Genomic DNA, 17,576 nt, shown 5'->3' with positions numbered 1-17,576 from the left:
TTCATCAATAACAGAGTCAAGAACCATCTTAAGTCTGTTAGCTATAATTAGAGCAAATACTTTATAATCATTATTTAGCAAGCTAATCGGTCTCCAATTATCAATCATTAATAGGTCCTTATTAGGCTTCGGGATCAATGTAGTCAAACCTTGATTCATCGTAGTGGGAAGCTGTTGGTTTCCTATGCTTTCTGCAAATACCTCAAGAAGAAAGGGAGACAACTCTTCAGAGAAAGTTTTATATAATTCAGCAGTAAGACCATCCGTACCTGGAGATTTATTATTTTTCAATAGCCCAATTGCAACTTTAACTTCTTCTAATGAGATGGGTTGATCACATAATATAGATTCTTCTTGGCTGATAGATTTAACATTCAGCGATTCTAAGAGATGATTTGCATCTTCCTGAGAAAATGTAGAACTATAAAGTTCCTTATAGAAATGACTACAATATTTAGAGATTAATCTGTAATCCTCTGTTATAACTTCATTTATCATTAATTTGCTAATATTATTTATACTTGAGTGTTTCTTTTCTAAACTGAAGAAGTAATGGGAGTTACGCTCACCTTCTTCAAGCCATTTAGATCTTGATCTGATAAAAGCGCCTTTTGCTTTGTCTGTGTATAAACGATCTAATTTATCTTGTAATTTAGCAAGGTTCATTTTATCCTCTTCAGTTAAAGTGTCAATTCGTTTATTAGATAACTGTGTGATTTGAGAAATTATATTTTCTTCCTCCAATCTTTTGGATTTTGCATTAAGGCTGCCAATCTTTCTTAAATATTTGCCAATTTCAAATTTTAATAATTCCCAGTTATTACCATATTTTAAATCTTCTTGAGCTATAGACCAAAAGTTTGAGATCAGTTCTTTAAGATCCTTTTTCACATTGTCTTTTTGTAATAATGAGCTGTTGAGTTTCCAGTATGTAAATTTAACAACAGAAGAATTAGGTAGAGAAGTTAGATTTATTTTAATATATATGGCTTTATGATCTGTTGCTGGAGAAGGCCAAGCACCTACATCTATGCTATTGCTGTCAAAGCTCTCTGAGACTAACCAAAAGTCTATCCTTGAATGTCTCGAGTTAGAATTGTTGCACCAAGTAAACATTTTGGACTGAGGAAATTTGAATCTCCAAATGTCTGTAAGTTTCAGGCGTACCATAACAGCCTTCAATGTGGTATTAATTCTTTTCAAATGTCCTGGAGGAAATTTATCTAATTCAGCATCCATAATACAGTTAAAGTCTCCACCTAGTAATAATTTTGCATTTGGAAATTTATTTAACCAGCTAGATATTTTTTTTTCAATCGTCAAAAATAAATGATCATTTTCTAGCTTCGTGTTAAACCCATATATGTTAGTAACAATTAAGACTAAATCATTATATCTTATGACTTGACATATGTAATGACCTGCAGAATCACATTCTGTATGTAAAACATCCCCATTATATCTGTTTTTTAGGATTGATACCCCAGCTGATCGTTCAGTTCCATGAGATAACCAAATAGAATTTCCCCATTGAGATCGCCAAAAACTAACATCGTCGATAGTAGAGTGAGATTCTTGCAAAAACACAAAGTCAGATTTAAGTTGCTTTGCATAAAGAAAAGTGGCTTTACGTTTTAAGTTGTTACGAAGACCCCTAGCATTAATAGAAACAAAAAACAAAGAACACAAGTTGACAAAGAAAAGATATGTATTAAAAAGTAAATCGAAGATAAACTTTTTAACCTAACACTGAGATCAGCACTAGAATATGAGAATGTTCACAGTATAGAGTAAATATATATAAAAAAAACTTTAGACGCCTAATAAAAGCATAACAAAAAAGGTTTTACCTATTTAACAGTAATTTGGCTTTTTGCTAACACCAAAGAGCAATTTAGACAGCCAACTATTAATATCTACAAATATCAGGCACATCAATATAAAGAACACCTTGTAAACAAACCTGAGAAGAACTAAGGGTCAGGGAATATTGAAGAGTTTATGTGTGAACTTCAGCACCATTTACAAAGCCTCGACCTCCAATAAAGTAAGCAGACTTCCCTTCTTCACGTGCTTTCTTTATAATGGGCCACAGCTTCAGTCTGTTTTCTTTGTCCTCTCTCGTCAGGTCTTCAGTAAACCTCAGATGATTATTTTGAAGGAAAGTATTATTCTTGGCAGCTTTCCACACCGCATCACGAATTCTTCTTGAGATGAACCGGATGATGATCCCTCTGGGTCTCGGGTCATTTTGTTTTGGTTTCCCCACTCGATGAGCGATGTCTAAGACCTCTGAAAACTTTTCCTTCTCCGCAGGTAGAACCGTTTGGCATATCCCAATCGCCTTTGCGCGCACATCTTCCTTCTCCAACTCCGGTACCCCATACAGTCTCAGATTCCAACGGCGGTTGTAGCGTTCAACTTCAGAGATGCGTTCGTCACATTTCTGTGTAAGCGTTTCGTTTTTCTCAACCCTTTTCTCAATGACCATAATCTTATCACTTATGTCCTTTAAATCCGTACGAACTGTTCCTACCATTTCTTCAATTGCGTCACTTCTGGTGTTGATCAGATTAATCAAAGTGTTGACCGCATCAGCTTTCAGGGAATCGTCATCAGAGTGACTGGTAGACAGTGTTGGTTTTTTTGCCACTGGAGGCTTGGAAGGCGTAACTGGTAGGGGTGGAAATTCTTCTTCAACCATCTGCTGACACTCCATTTCTCTTATGTAGCTATGGTCGCTAGCTAGCATGCTAGTTGCATGTGGTTTGCCCGAGTTACTCAGCCTTTTCTGAGCAGATTTCGACATGTTGTTGTTGCAGAATTTGGTTTCAGGTTTAGCAGGTTTAGTGTGTTGATCTTCAAAAAAGTCTTGAAAGTTACAGAGACGTCAAATAAGCGTTGTAAAAATGCTTTATATCTTTCTAGTGCTGAGAGCTCGAAAAGACACTCCTCATCACGCCGCCATCTTGCTCGGCCCCCAACTGATTATCAGAAGTGTGAGATGCTCCAGAATATACTCCAGTGTCCTGTTATATTTTAGATAGCAAGGAGTTTATTAAACTTCACCGAAACAATCTGCAAATTTCATTAAAATTTAATAAACTATCATCTTTTCTTTATTTTTAGTTAGCACAGACCTTAAACACTTAAAGCTGTAAGCTAATGATAGTTATATAAGAGCAGATGCTGCTGGTGCAATAAGCTGTAGTTTTACGTCCAACGGATGATGATCTGATTAGTCGACTAATCGCAAAAATAATCGGTGACTAGTCGACTATCAAAATAATCGTTTGTGGCAGCCCTAGGTGCAACGATACACAAAATTCACGGTTCGGTTCAGTTCGATACTTTGGTGTCACGGTTCGATATTTTTTTGATACAAAAAAATGTTCATGCCTTTTTAATTTGTCATTTATTAAAATTATAAATATATATTTTAACTCAAAAGTACAGTTTTAAAATTTAACCCTAACTCTTGTGCGTGTTTTTTATTTTGACAGCGAATGCGTACCTGCGGACCACTTATGTGCAGCCCTGGTTATATAGCTCATCATATCACAGCCACAGAAATTATTTTGTCCATGAAACCATAAAGCTGCACTTTCTTTTTGCCTTATAGTCTGATTTGTCATAACTTTTCCGTTTTGTGGTAAGCTTTTCTTTGGCTGTCACTTCTTCACTCTGACCTGTCTTATTTGGCTCAGCAGAACTGAAATATATATCCTGATGCTTTTACACACGCACTCACATAAGCTCAGCGATTCTCTGCGCGATCAACCTCTCACATGTTTAAGCTTGCTGCGGGAGATTTCACTTGTCATGTTTGCATAGTAAGCTAACGATTAATAAGACGATGTCAGAGGAATTGGTGCACAAATTATCATCACTCACCAATCAGTGCTGTCTGAGCGATTGCAAAGTGAAAGCAAAAAAACAAGCGCAAATTCAAACGCGATTTCAATATGTCACATATTGACAGTGGCTCACCGATGCCAATGACATAATTACCCAGCTACATTTCCGAAAGAATGCAAAAGCATTGACATATATTTTTCCTTCCTACAATAGCCCGACGGGCAGGGCAGAGATAGATTTTGGTAGCTCGACTGGAAAAATCACTAGCCCCTGGACGTCGGGCTAGGGATATTGCGAGCCCTGTATCTGATTGAGGAATCATGCATCTTTGGAAAAGAGAGTTTATTACAGAGAAATGGCTCTTTCCAAAATAAAAGCTATACTACATGCTTCTTCTGGGCTATATTCTCAGCAGCATATTAAACATATCAGGTCCCCATAAGGAGACTCATGTGCTAACGGCTGTCTAAATGACTCGGCTAAAGTTTGTAGCATGCATGCTTGTTGTTTTTGCACTAGGATGATGTAAATGTGCAGTCATATTCGTTGTGTTCCCACTAGTGCTTTCAGGTTAATCTCGTTGAAATGACGTTGCCACAACACGGCAAATCTCCGTTAACGAGCTACCCCTGATCGCCCCGTGCATGGGGCTAGACGGCCAACACGTTAACGAGCTAACTGTGCTAACACACTAGTTCCCACCCATGTAATTGAGCATTGCGTGGCACATCCAACATACTGTTTTACTTTAGTCCATGACGCGCTTACCTTCAGGGTCATACGTCACATGAAAAAACCAAAATAATTCCAAACGCCAGATCTGAATGAGGGTGGGGGAGGTCCATGTTGCAAGGAGAGCTTAACTTCTGTCTCGCTAGCTTGCCCTGCGCTCTTCCTTCTGACGATGCTGTCTGTGTTGAGCGCTCAGTGGATCTGCGCTCGACAGTGCAGCCTAGGCGGAGTAGTCGAACGCAGATTCACTGAGCGCTCAACACAGACAGCATCGTCAGAAGGAAAGTTGATGAAATAAATTACAAATTTTGTATTGTTCGATACATATGCGTACCGAACCGAAAGCACTGTATCGAACGGTTCAATATCGATACGAATATCGTTGCACCCCTAATATATATATATATGTGTATGTGTGTGTGTGTGTGTGTGTGTGTGTGTGTGTGTGTGTGTGTGTGTGTGTGTGTAAAAGCTGAAAAAGAAACATGTGTAGTTGTAGCAGTATCCAGTGTGTTAAGTGGATGCGTTGTACAGGGAGCCACAGGCAGGAAAGATTTCCTGTGTCGTTCAGTGGTGCTTTTCGGTAATCTCAGTCTCTCACTGAACGTGCTCCTGTGACTGACCAGCATGTCATGGAGTGGGTGGGAGGTGTTATCCAACATTGTCTTTATCTTGGACAACATCCGCCTCTCCGACACCACCTTGAGGGAGTCCAGCTCCATCCCCACAACATTACTGGCCTTACGGATTAGTTTATCGAGTCTGTTGGCATCTGCGACCCTCAGTCTGCTCCCCCAGCATGCAACAGCATAGAGGATCGCACTGGCCACAACAGACTCGTAGAAAATCCTGAGCATTTTCTGGCAGATGTCGAAGGACCTCAGTCGCCTCAAAAAATAGAGACGACTCTGGCCCTTCCTGTAAAGTGCTGTGGTGTTTTTAGCCCAGTCCAGTTTATTGTCAATGTGTACTCCAAGGTATTTATAGTCCTCCACAATGTCAACACTGACCCCCTGGATTGAAACAGGGGTCAAGTGTTTCCTGGTCTTCCTGAAGTCCACGATCAGTTCCTTGGTCTTTGCCACGTTGAGCTGCAGATGATTCTGCTCACACCACGTGACAAAGGAGTCGACCACAGCCCGGTACTCTGTCTCATCAACCCTGCTGATGCATCCAACCACCGCATATTTTATATTATAATATAAAATATATTAATGAACCCTGTTCACTACAGTCTGTTTAACAATATAAGTAAAGATATTAGACATTAGCAAAACACAGAGAACAATTTTAAAATAACATCAATATGAGATCATTTCAGTGGAATAGGAGAAAGCAATCCCATAGTTGATCTGGTTTAACCTTTTATGCCTTACACTTTAACTCTATCATTACAATTTAAGTGGAAATTAAACACAGCAGTAGCAGGTAACTTTTCAAGCACACTGTGCCACACAAACAGGTCTGCAGTGCAGATAATGAAACAATAGAGGTGAAAACCTTGACACATTGGAAAAATGGTCAACCAAACTCTTCAACAATTTTTCCACTGTATGTTAAAATCGCATGTACATTTTTTTAGGTGTGGTTTGAGATGTAAAGGGCGGGACTAATGATAGTCATCTCTCCAGCAGTGCATATAAAGCTGCACTTGTTCCCCCCTCACCACACAGAGGTACTGCTACACTGTTCTTCATCACGGCCATGGCTTTCTGCAAACTTCTGCTAACTGTGTTGGTACTGCTGCACAACAGTGGTGGTGAGAGAGAAAAATGCTGAACCTTAATTTCCCAACTCCAGAGCCCAGATTTCAGAGTGCAGCCTCGATAGACTGATGCTCTAATGTTTATCATCCATTCTGAGCAAAATAGCAAACAGCTCTTACTTTGATGGGATTTAATTTTCTTAGATGCCTCAAACTTACATCCAGCATTTTGTTTGTGTTTTTCAGGTCTACTGGGAAATGAAGTGAGGAGCTCCATCATTGGTGCAGAGGATGCCAAAAAGGAAAGTTGGCCATGGATGGTTCACCTCAACATGACATCTCATGATTCGAAAATGGTGAAATGGGGCTGCGGCGGCACCATCGTTGCAAAGCAGTGGGTGCTGACTTCTGCACAGTGCGTGGCTAAGTAAGTCTGTGTGTGTTTGCAGAAACGTGTCTCATTATTTTTATGAACATCCTCCAGAGCAGTCATAACAAAAAAGCTTCACACTGCATGTGAGTATTTTGGGGGAATAATTACTCATAGGGACCTTCACTGTTGGCCAATAAAGACAAAATCATTTCAGGACACTTTCTGACAAGTGTCCTGAAATGGTCTGACAAGTTAGGTGAGTGGGCCTAACTTGTCAGACCTGGAGGCCTCAGTCAGTATTTAAATACACCATATGCACATTTCAGCACCTTAAGCTGTGTTTTTAGTGAGTAGCTGCATATTTACACACCCAGCAGACACCGCATCAAGTCCAAACTAATGTAATGTTTACTCCACTGCAGCTCCTTTTCTTTTAATTCCTGCCAACTATGAAAAAACATGCGCAGCCCTTTAAACTGCTGAATGCACCAGTGTCCACAAAACCCATGTGTAGTGTTGTTTTGTTGAAGGCTTGGTCATTCCAAAATACATGAGACTTAATGTGTGTGTTTCTCTTGTCATGCAGTTATGATCATCTTCGATCGTTCGTTGTTATCGGCGCATATCAGCTGCAAAAGGCGGCTCACCGTTACATGGGTATAGCCAATATTGTTCAATACCGAGACCTGGGCAACAGCAACTACGAAAATGACATTGCTCTGATCAAGCTGAGGAAACCGATTACATTTTCAAAAGATGTTGCACCAGTGGCTCTGCCTGACAAGGATGACACCTTTGGTCCATCATCTGAGTGTTGGATGACTGGCTGGGGGGAAGTGGGAAATGGTGGTAAGTTAAGCACAGGAAGTAGGCTTTAAAGTATACATGCTGTATCAAGGCAGGCTCACATTGTACTCCATTGTAATTATCCATACCGTCACCAATAAAACAGATGTTTATAACGTGCAAAGCACTTTACAGATAAGAAACATCACTGAGGAGCTAAATCATCGTCAGAAGTTTTATTAATTTGAAGTGATTTGAAAATGAAATTCCAAATGTTTATATTGAATACAGTGTGTATAGAAAAAAAAGAATTATTTTATTTGGACTGAATTATTCGTTTTCATTGATAATGTTTCGTTTTTTTGTTTTTTTTGTTTGTTTTTCACTTGTTTTTTTTTCTTCTTCAGTTTCAGACCTTTGAGCCCGTTGTGTGTTGTGGGCGTGTACAAAAAGGAGGGGCGGGGCACATACAAATGATTGACAGCTCCAGTTTTACCCCAGCAACAGAGAATATTGTTTTCTGATTGGCTGGGCTGAGCTGAGCTATAAACTGGAGAAGAATCGAAGACTCGACCTCAAATTCTAGACATCATTTTCAAATTTGAATCCCCCACTGTAATAGAGTGAATTGTTGCCCCCCAGTGGTAAAATACAGAAGTGCTTGTTACAGGGCTAGTTCTTGGTTGACCAACATAACAAAAAAAAGGTAGCTTGTGCACCGCTAAGAAAAACAAGAAGTTTGTGTGTGATGTCCTGCTGTTCAATAAAGCACGTATCGCGTCCTTCTGTCCTGATCTTTTCGAAGAGCCTAATCCAGAATATCACATCCACCTTAATACATCTATAATTTCAGTGTATATCAATATGGTCCATCACAGGCTCATCAGAAACCGTATGTCTTTATTGTTCGGCTAGTGCTGGCAACATTCATTGAAGGAGCGCCATCTTTAACCAAAGGCCTCATTTTTAACTTTTAACGAACACGACACAGGAGCTGTCAATCATTAGTTGATTTGATACATGCCTACAAGTCTGAAGCAGAAAAAAAAGACCTGAAATATGAAAAACGGGTTTGAAACAAAATTTTTTGATTTATAATAAAATAGGCAGCACGGTGGTTAGCACTGTTGCCGCACAGCAAGAAGGTCCTGAGTTCAATTCCACCATCAGGCCGGGGTCTTTCTGTGTGGAGTTTGCATGTTCTCCCCGTGTTTGCGTGGGTTCTCTCCGGGTTCTCCGGCTTCCTCCCACCGTCCAAAGACATGCAACTTGTGGGGATTGGTTAATTGGATAATCCAAATTGTCACTAGGTGTGAATGTGCGAGTGAGTGTGAATGGTTGTCTGTCCCTATGTGTTAGCCCTGCGACAGACTGGCGACCTGTCCATGGTGTACCCTGCCTATCGCCCTATGACAGCTGGGATAGGCTCCAGCGCCCCCCGCGACCCTGAAAAAAAAGGATAAGCGGAAGCGAATGGATGGATGGATGGATGGATATAATAAAATAAAGAAATAGAAGCCAAACCCCCTGAAACTATAAAAACAAAAAAAGATTTGCTTGAAAAAATAATTCATTCAATATAATAGTTTTCATTTAGTGTTTGAAAGACATTTTTTAATTTGTTGAATACCAAAATGTAAAATTTCTATTTCAAATCACTTTTTCAAATAAAACCGATTTAGCAAACCGTCACTTCCATACTTTTCCTGTGTGTCCATGCAGTACCACTGCCTGATCCAAAAACCCTTCAACAGCTGAGGATTTCCATCATGCCTCGGAGTACCTGTAACGAGACATATCCTCAGATAGCCCGTAATACACTTTGTGGTGCCAACAGGAAGGGAAGGGATGCCTGCAAAGTGAGTTTTATTTTATATGAGTTTTTTAAACTCTTTTTTTGCATTTAATTGAATAGATGATTATACCTTTGAAAACACTTGATTTATCACACATGAAGTACTTTAGTTTCACTCAACTGAAGTCACTTGACAGCTGTAGTTACTAGTTACTTTTTAGTGTATAATTGAATCTGCTGTGTTTTAAATGAGACCTAAACAGGAACAAAAAGGCCACACTAATCAGTGTTGTGTGTTTCATTTCCACAGGGAAACTATGGTGGTCCCCTGGTGTGTCGTAAAAGGGAGAAATTTGTGCAGGTGGGAATCATGAGTCATGGGAGTCCTGGCAGTTGTGGCCTCGCCAACCATCCTAGCGTCTATACCGAGGTTGCAAAGTATCTGACCTTCATAAATGATTACGTCCACTTGTCTGAGAAACCTTCAGCTTTCCTGTATTGCAAAGTCACTGCCTGTTAATGGAAGCTTACCCTGATTCAGTTGCCAGACTTCATTGCATAGGTCCTTTTTGTAATTTGATGAATTCCTGTTCATGCTTTAATAAAAGACACTGATGACACCTGCACATCCATAGCAACACCTTCATCAGGTACAGAGTTTCATTACTTGTGTGCTAATGTTTTGGTCTAATTTGTGGCATTTTAATAAGTCTATACAGTAACTTCACCTCAACCAGTGAAACCAGCAAAAATTGTACTGACTTGACATGTAAATATATATATATGTATGTATTATTGTGTAAAGTCTTGACCAGGCCTTACTTTCTTCATGTTTTGCTTCCAAGTAACCTAACTTTCTTGTCATTTTTTAAACTCTCTCGGCTTTCTGAAGATATTTTAAGGTTTTTCTTGAACACTGGCTTCTTTTTCACTCATTTTCAGTCCAGGCCTTATACCTGAACAGTTTTAGAGGCAAGTTTTGTTTGTTAAGCCTTCTGACACTGACCAATGATTCATTTCAAAAAGGCAACCAAACTAAAGTGACATGTATACTTTTGACCCTGCCTCTGGTAGCTCATTCCCCAGACTGACCAGTTTTGTAGGTTTTGTTGTCGTAACAAAAACAGAAGTGTCCATAGTAGAAGGAAAAACACATTCATTTATTGTTTATTGCTTAATTACTTTGTGTAATATGAATGTCCATAAATATGTTTTTTATCAGTAGGAAAAGGTGTAAAACTTATAAATATACAGTTAAAGGTGCAAACTGTATTCTTGTGCTTGTTTGTGGTGAGCAGCAGATCAAGCAAGGTAAGTATTATAAATGGCTTCAAGTGCAAATTCAGACACTCACATTAGGCAGATTAGACACACATATTTGTGTGTACACACTTTGAGCACAGCAGCCACAAATACTGATGTTCAAATCTATTGTTTGTAGTGAGGAGCCAGTCAGAGAAAGTTGCAGGTCAAGCTCCTCTACCTTGTCAAAAAAAGGGAGCAGACTCTGATGCTGATTTGTATTTTATTCTCATTTCTCACCTGCAGAACACTGAGAATCCACACTCTCCTGATCTTCACACAGTGCAGAGAGGATCGAGAGAGCAGTACACCAAGCTGGTACAGAGTCTGATACCTGAGGATGCAAACAAGAAACAAGTAAAGCTGCACACCCCAAACAATCTGCATGAAGTCATTCATACTGAATACTCTCTGTAATGGATCACTGACCAGCGATACTGAGCTGCATGGGTCAGGAAAATATTGTGGAAGAACAGGAGTTCCATCTTACAGAGAGGGAAAAAATATTCCTGGTTCAATATTCTCACAACATCACACAAAATCAGAGCCAAGTTTCACTAACAGCATGCAGTGAGCTGAGTGTGCTGCTAGAGGGCATCAGAGGACTCACCAAACCCTGGTTGATGAAATACTCGGTTAAGTAGACCACTCCCAGTGGAAGCACAAACCTCCACAAGCCCTGCTCACAGAAATCAAGTTCAGTAACAGTTTGGCTGAACAGTTTCAGATCAAACAAGTAAACGGTGTACTTACTCTGATAACAAACAGTCTCTCTCTGAAACTGAGAGGCCCAGTGGGTTGGTCCTCTGCTACATTCAAGAGGAAGAGAACATTATTTCCCAATAAGCAACAGAACTTTAAAACGACAATTCATTCACATAAACTGTGAAGTTCCACAGCAGGAGATGAAGTCAGCAGCCTCATGTTCACTGTCTTTGTTAAGTGTTAACAAACAGTTTGCAAAAAGAAAGCTGTGATAACGTGGTCAGAAATTACAAATCATTGAAACAATGGCTTGTACTTTATGCTGAATGAATTTCTGGGTACTAAATGATATGTATGCACATAGCAGCCTCTCACTGAGGCCACTGTAAAAGGTGACAACTATACAAACTTTTGAGGACGAATAAGAACCAATTGCCAATACACGGAGCATGACGTCCGAGTGGCATTGAGGAGAGTGAACACAAGGAAAGCGGCGGGGCCAGGCGGCATCACCGGCCGTCTGCTGCGCTGCTGTGCTGACCAGCTAGCAGGTGTGTTGACTTACATGTTCAACGAGTCCCTGGCGAAGTCTGTGGTCCCCACATGCTTCAAAAGATCCACCATCATCCCTGTGCCCAAGAACAGCAAACCCTCATCCCTGAACGATTACCGGCCAGTTGCACTGACCTCGGTAGTAATGAAGGTGTTTGAGAGGCTGCTGAAGAACATCATCTCCTCCTCCATCCCAGACACCACAGATCCGCTGCAGTTCACCTACAGATCCAACAGATCCACAGAGGATGCCATCGCCCACGTCCTACACACCACTCTCAGCCACGTGGACAAGAAACAGGGTAACTATGTGCGAATGCTGTTTGTTGATTACAGTTCAGCGTTTAACACAATAGTACCCTGCAGACTGTTCACAAAGCTCAGGGATCTGGGACTTAACAGCCGTCTGTGTGCATGGGTGTTGGACTTCCTCACTGGCAGAACTCAGGTGGTGAGGGTGGGCAGGTGCTTCTCCAACAGCATCACCATCAACACAGGAGCACCTCAGGGATGTGTCCTCTCGCCACTGCTCTACTCCCTCTACACTTCAGACTGTGTGGCCACCCATGGCTCCAACACCATTGTGAAGTTTGCTGACGACACAGTGGTGTTGGGTGCCATCTCCAACAACGATGAGGCGGCCTACATGGATGAAGTGAAGAATCTGGCATCATGGTGCCAGGACAACCACCTCCAGCTGAACGTCAGCAAGACCAAGGAGCTGGTGGTGGACTTCAGAAGGGGTCAGCACAGAGACTACAAGCCCATCATCATCAATGGAGCTCCAGTGGAGAGGGTGCAGTCCTTCAAGTATCTTGGTGTCCACATCTCCTCAGACCTGACATGGGCTGCCCACATTCAGGTCCAGACCAAAAAGGCTAGGCAGCGCCTGTATCACCTACGACAACTGAGGAAGTTCAGGGTCTCTCCAAAGATCCTCAGGATTTTCTATACAGGCGCTGTGGAGAGCATCCTCACACAGAACATGACATCGTGGTTTGGGAACAGCTGTGTGAAGGACCAAAAAGCTCTCCAGAGAGTGATCCGTACAGCAGAACGCTGCTGCAGGATTGCTCTCCCCCCGCTTCAGGACACCTACACCAGGAGATGCCGGACTAGAGCAGCGCAGATACTGAAGGACCCGTCCCATCCTGGCAACAAACTGTTCCAACTTCTGCAATCTGGTAGAAGGTTCCGCATCTTCCGGGCAAGGACAGAGAGACTCAAGAGGAGCTTCTATCCCCAAGCCATCCGTGCCCTAAACACACACACCCGCCCTCTCACATCATCTATAATTGACTGAGTCAGGACTCTTCCAGACACTAAACCAAGGCACAATGTACATTTCAATTCCTTTAATTTTAAATATGTTTATATTGTCTATCCTGTAAAATAGTCAGATGTCTATTCTTATTAATGTACAGAATTCACCTGCTTCACTGTGTGTTATACTTTTATAACTGTGCATGTGACAAATAAAGAACCTTGAACCTTGAACTGAGTATTATTATCAGTCACATGAGCGACTCCGGCTACAATTTGGCCTCATCAGAATCAGAATCAGAATCAGAATCAGAATCAGAATCAGAATACTTTATTAATCCATGGATAAATGTAAAGCTGCTAGAATGTGCCAGAGCAACGCACTGCTACTTTCTTCTGTCCTGACGAAAAAGAAGATTTGGTATCAGCTTTCAATCACATGACAGAGCCAAGAAAGAATCTGAATGGTCAAAACTGTCAATTGTCAAACTATGTAGAGCCAGATCTACTAAAGAGGCCCAGCGTCAGCTGAGCAACCCAAAAGCCTGGACAGTGATTCCACATATGGTTTTATTGTGTATATATTTCCCTTTTAGAGCACAACATTATGAGAGGAGACAATTTAAATGAGTCACTCAGCCACGAGATACTTATGTTAGCAGATTGCATCAAATTTAACACTGAAATAATTCTGTCCTGATGAGGTCGTGACAGCTGCGAGATGCATCAGTTTATCTGGAACGAGAGAGGGAGATGTTATCATGACGAGTACGAGTGCAGCTCGAAGCCAGGAGAGTAGTGAACGCGCAGTGTAGCTCCTCAGCAACTAAGCCTCATTAATAATACAGATATTTTATTGTAACAGTACTGAAGTGAATTTAGCGTGGAGCAGTGAAAAGACAGAGATACACATTAACATGTGTCTTTTGTTCATCACACAGCTTACACCCACACACCCACAGTCACCTATAACTGAACACACACACATCTAGACAAAAACAAAAAAATGTCCAACTGTACCCTCATACACACAATAATAACATGGACCGAACCACCACTCACAACCACTAGCACTTTATATAGCCACTGTAGAAATTAGCCACATATCTCACTGATCTAAACTGCACTACTGTAAATTCTGTACAGACAATCATTCTGTATGATAACAATTATAGTTCTACAACTGTTTATAACTTGTATAGTTTCATATTACTGTATAGGTCCAGAGCAGGTCCACTGCCGGTTCAGATAGAGGTAGAGGAGGTGGAGGTGGTCAACAAGTACAAGTACTTTGGTCTGTGGGTGGACAACAAACTGGACTGGTCATGCAACACAGAGCACCTGTATAAAAAAGCCCTGAGCCGACTGTACTTCCTCAGGAGGCTGAGGTCTTTTAACATCTGCAGGAAGTTCCTGAGGATGTTTTACCAGTCAGTGGTTGCTGGAGTACTTTTCTATGCTGTGGTGTGCTGGGGGAGCAGCACAGCAAAGAAGGACTCATCCAGGGTAGAGAAACTGATCAGGAAGGCTGGCTCTGTGGTCGGCATGAAGCTGGACACTCTGGTGACAGTGGCAGAGAAAAGGACACTAAAAAAGCTGCTGGACATTATGAACAATGCTGGGCATCCTCTGCACACGGCCATTAACAACCAGAAGAGTCTGTTCAGTGACAGGTTGCTTCTCTCAAAGACAAGAACCAACAGACTTAAAAACTCCTTTGTCCCACACGCCATCAGACTGTTTAACTCCTCTCTGGAGGGGAGAGGGAGGGGAAACAGGAGGACAAAGGAGGGGGGGGGGGGGGGGGGGGCAACTAAGCTGTAGTGCCTTTTCACTGTGCAATACTTTTTGTTAATATCCAACGGTGCAATAGACTTCAATACTTGAAATGTGCCATTCCCTTGTATTATTATTCCTATTTATTCTATTTATCCCTTTTGTATTCTCTTTATTTATATATGTCTCTGTATTTATATATGCGTATGGTATTCTGCTCACATTCTGTAACTTCTGTCAGTGCTGTGTTTTTGGAAACCGAATTTCTCGGAGGAACCCACCCGAGGGATTATTAAAGTTTTATCTAATCTAATCTAAAAGCTTGAATATTTATATCCTGTTCATATCCTGTACATAGCTTGTACACTCACTACAGCCTGTACATACTTATAGTTATAGCATATTCATAACATACCTTCATACCGTGTACATTGTAACATACCTATAATAGACCCATTTTTGTAATATATCTATATTATTGCCAAAGCACTTCTGGATGGATGCAAACTGCATTTCATTGCCTTGTACTTGTGAGATGTGCAATGACAATAAAGTTGAATTCTATTCTATTGCACATTGAATTCAGCTTCATACTTGCAAACTCTAAATAACCTCAGCACCGTCTCCCAGTTAACCCTGCTCTCTTAATAAGCTGTCAAATTATTCCAGGAAACAACAGTCTCAGCTTCCAAGACCCCAAATCAAAAAACTGTTAAAACCTGTCATAACACTGCATTTGTTTTGTTGGTGCATTACACGCTCCCTCTTGGAAACAGTTCATTATCCACTTCTCTTAGCCCCGCTCAAGTTTGAACTGAATTGGCTACACAGTTGCTCAAAAATGAGCACATTAGAGTAAATTATCACACCCTTCACACACACTCTTCACTCTGCTGCCTTCTGGCAAAGACGTACTGGAGCATTTGGGCCCTCACTGCCAGACCGTGAAACTGTTTCTTCCCCCAAACGACTACTGAACACTCACACTGGACTGAGACACACACACACACACACACACACACACACACACACACACACACACACACACACACACACACACACACACACACACACACACACACACACACAAGTACGCACACCTTAATGCATCAAGCTACATTTTGCACAAAGCTCAGAGTTTTTTGCGCAACCAGCTGTCACTGATGCACATTTCTGTTGCACTGTTGTGTCTGTATCGTTCTGTTCTGTCTGGTGCTGCAATGTTTTTTGCAGTTTTTGTATACTTGCACTTTATGTAGTCCTGTGTTGATTGTCTGTTACATGTTATATATGTAGCACATGTTATATGTTACATGTTATATATGTAGCACTATGGTCCTGGAGGAACGTTGTCTCGCTTATTCTTTTTATAGGAATCTGTTGTGGAAAACACAGACACCTTTTATTTACATGTTAAGAACTACCATGCAGTAAGTGAGGGAGAGAGGAACATGCATAGTTTAAATGGAGGCAGTAAGAGAGTGAGGATGAAGCTGCACAGATGACTTTCTGCAAGTGAAACTAATGTTTGATCGTGTAGTCAGTTATAGCTGATTAATATATGTACAATGTCAAAGAGGTCTGTTGTTGTTTAGACTTCAAATAAAATAATAAAATAATAAAGTGAGCCCTGTTGTGCAATTTGCAATTTTAAAATTTGGGCTATAAACCTGCTGACTGACAGATTAATAACATTACTTCTACCTTCTTAGCTGAGGTAAATATAAACTACTGTTGTGCTTTAAATACCTTTTCACTGTTTTCCATCTGAGCGACTCACATCTTCCCCTAAGTCATGACCTCCTTTTATCAATTTCAATAAAGATGTAGAATAGTGCGTTTCCTCTCACCATGTCAAACAGAAACTGACACGTGTTGATGACCATCTGATTAGATAACAGCAAAGCAACGCTCTGGGATCTTTCAGGCGTGTCTATTGGGCAACAGTGTAAAGTCATCATTGTAAGAAAACGTGAGTGTCTGTGGACAAACTTCAAATGTAAATGATTTTATATCTTCATCATATTTGTTGCATCTGCCTTTTTGTGCAAATTATTGCTTAAAATGTTAAAATTCATGTATTCTTATGGAAAAACAAAACTGGTGTCATGGAGGACTCAAACACTTAGAGGAACTCATGTGTTCGTGTTCAGTTAGTAGATATATCAAACAATGAAACAGAGTTTGTCTTTACAGGATTTGGTTGCTGAACTTTATTTAAATTTCAGTTTATTGCTGATTTCATGCTACACCCTTCTAATGTGACATTTACCTGTGGTGGAGCTCTCGGGGTCCTCCTCGTCTGAACTGTCCAGAAGTTGCTGTCTGTCCTCAGAGACCAAAGCTGCATACTCAGTGTCCTTGGTCCTCCACTGAGGTAATGAAGGTGGACAAACCAGCAGGAGGAAATAGCTGGTAAAATTGTTGGGATGAAGAAGACGACAAATCATTTTGTAAGTTTCAGCTTCATTTATACGCAGTTTACAGGGAAAAAGTCTCAACAGGAAATACAAACTACATCCTGTCAATGTCTCATTTGACTGAAGTGAACTGGAGTCAACTGAACTCAATTAAAGTGACTATTTGGCCACCACTTCACCTCCACAGATGAAAGCATTGGGCTACCTACACCTTAGACCTACAGAAGCTTAATTCAAAATTGGACCCTTGTTAAGTCTCACTGTGGCATGCAAAACTCTAAAAATGATGAATGGACTAACTGTCTGAGC

General features: G+C 40.9%; 2 protein-coding genes across 2 annotated transcripts; one reads left to right on the top strand and one right to left on the bottom strand.

Annotated features, from left to right (window-relative positions):
* Positions 1–6,294: 6,294 nt before the first annotated feature.
* LOC308411805 (tryptase-2-like) lies at positions 6,295–10,882 on the top strand (the record flags this gene model as incomplete). Its single annotated transcript, XM_080905831.1, has 6 exons — positions 6,295–6,349; positions 6,542–6,722; positions 7,255–7,517; positions 9,177–9,313; positions 9,560–9,744; positions 10,798–10,882. 6 exons carry the CDS (start codon positions 6,295–6,297, stop codon positions 10,880–10,882), a joined length of 906 nt encoding a protein of 301 aa, XP_080761957.1.
* A 34-nt stretch (positions 10,883–10,916) lies between these two features.
* Positions 10,917–17,375, bottom strand: LOC308412085 (battenin-like). The gene is made up of 4 exons (XM_080906177.1): positions 17,120–17,375; positions 11,305–11,360; positions 11,162–11,230; positions 10,917–11,036 (listed from the first exon to the last, which is right to left on the bottom strand). The coding sequence occupies exons 1-4, from the start codon at positions 17,295–17,297 to the stop codon at positions 10,947–10,949; spliced, it is 393 nt and encodes a 130-aa protein (XP_080762303.1). The 5' UTR covers positions 17,298–17,375; the 3' UTR covers positions 10,917–10,946.
* Positions 17,376–17,576: the final 201 nt, after the last annotated feature.

The sequence above is a fragment of the Rhamphochromis sp. 'chilingali' genome (assembly GCF_963969265.1).
Source record: "Rhamphochromis sp. 'chilingali' genome assembly, chromosome: 15".
NCBI lineage: Eukaryota > Metazoa > Chordata > Actinopteri > Cichliformes > Cichlidae > Rhamphochromis > Rhamphochromis sp. 'chilingali'.
The sequence above is the reverse complement of the archived record's forward strand: the minus strand, read 5'-3'. Positions and strand labels throughout refer to the sequence as shown.

Coding starts and splice junctions, on each gene's coding strand:
- LOC308412085 (XM_080906177.1), bottom strand. CDS start 17,297: ATGATTTGTCGTCTTCTTCATCCCAACAATTTTACCAGCTATTTCCTC. Junction 11,361..17,119: donor CCCCGAGAGCTCCACCACAG/GTAAATGTCACA, acceptor TCTTGAATGTAG/CAGAGGACCAACCCACTGGG. Junction 11,037..11,161: donor ATTTCATCAACCAGGGTTTG/GTGAGTCCTCTG, acceptor CCTCTCTGTAAG/ATGGAACTCCTGTTCTTCCA.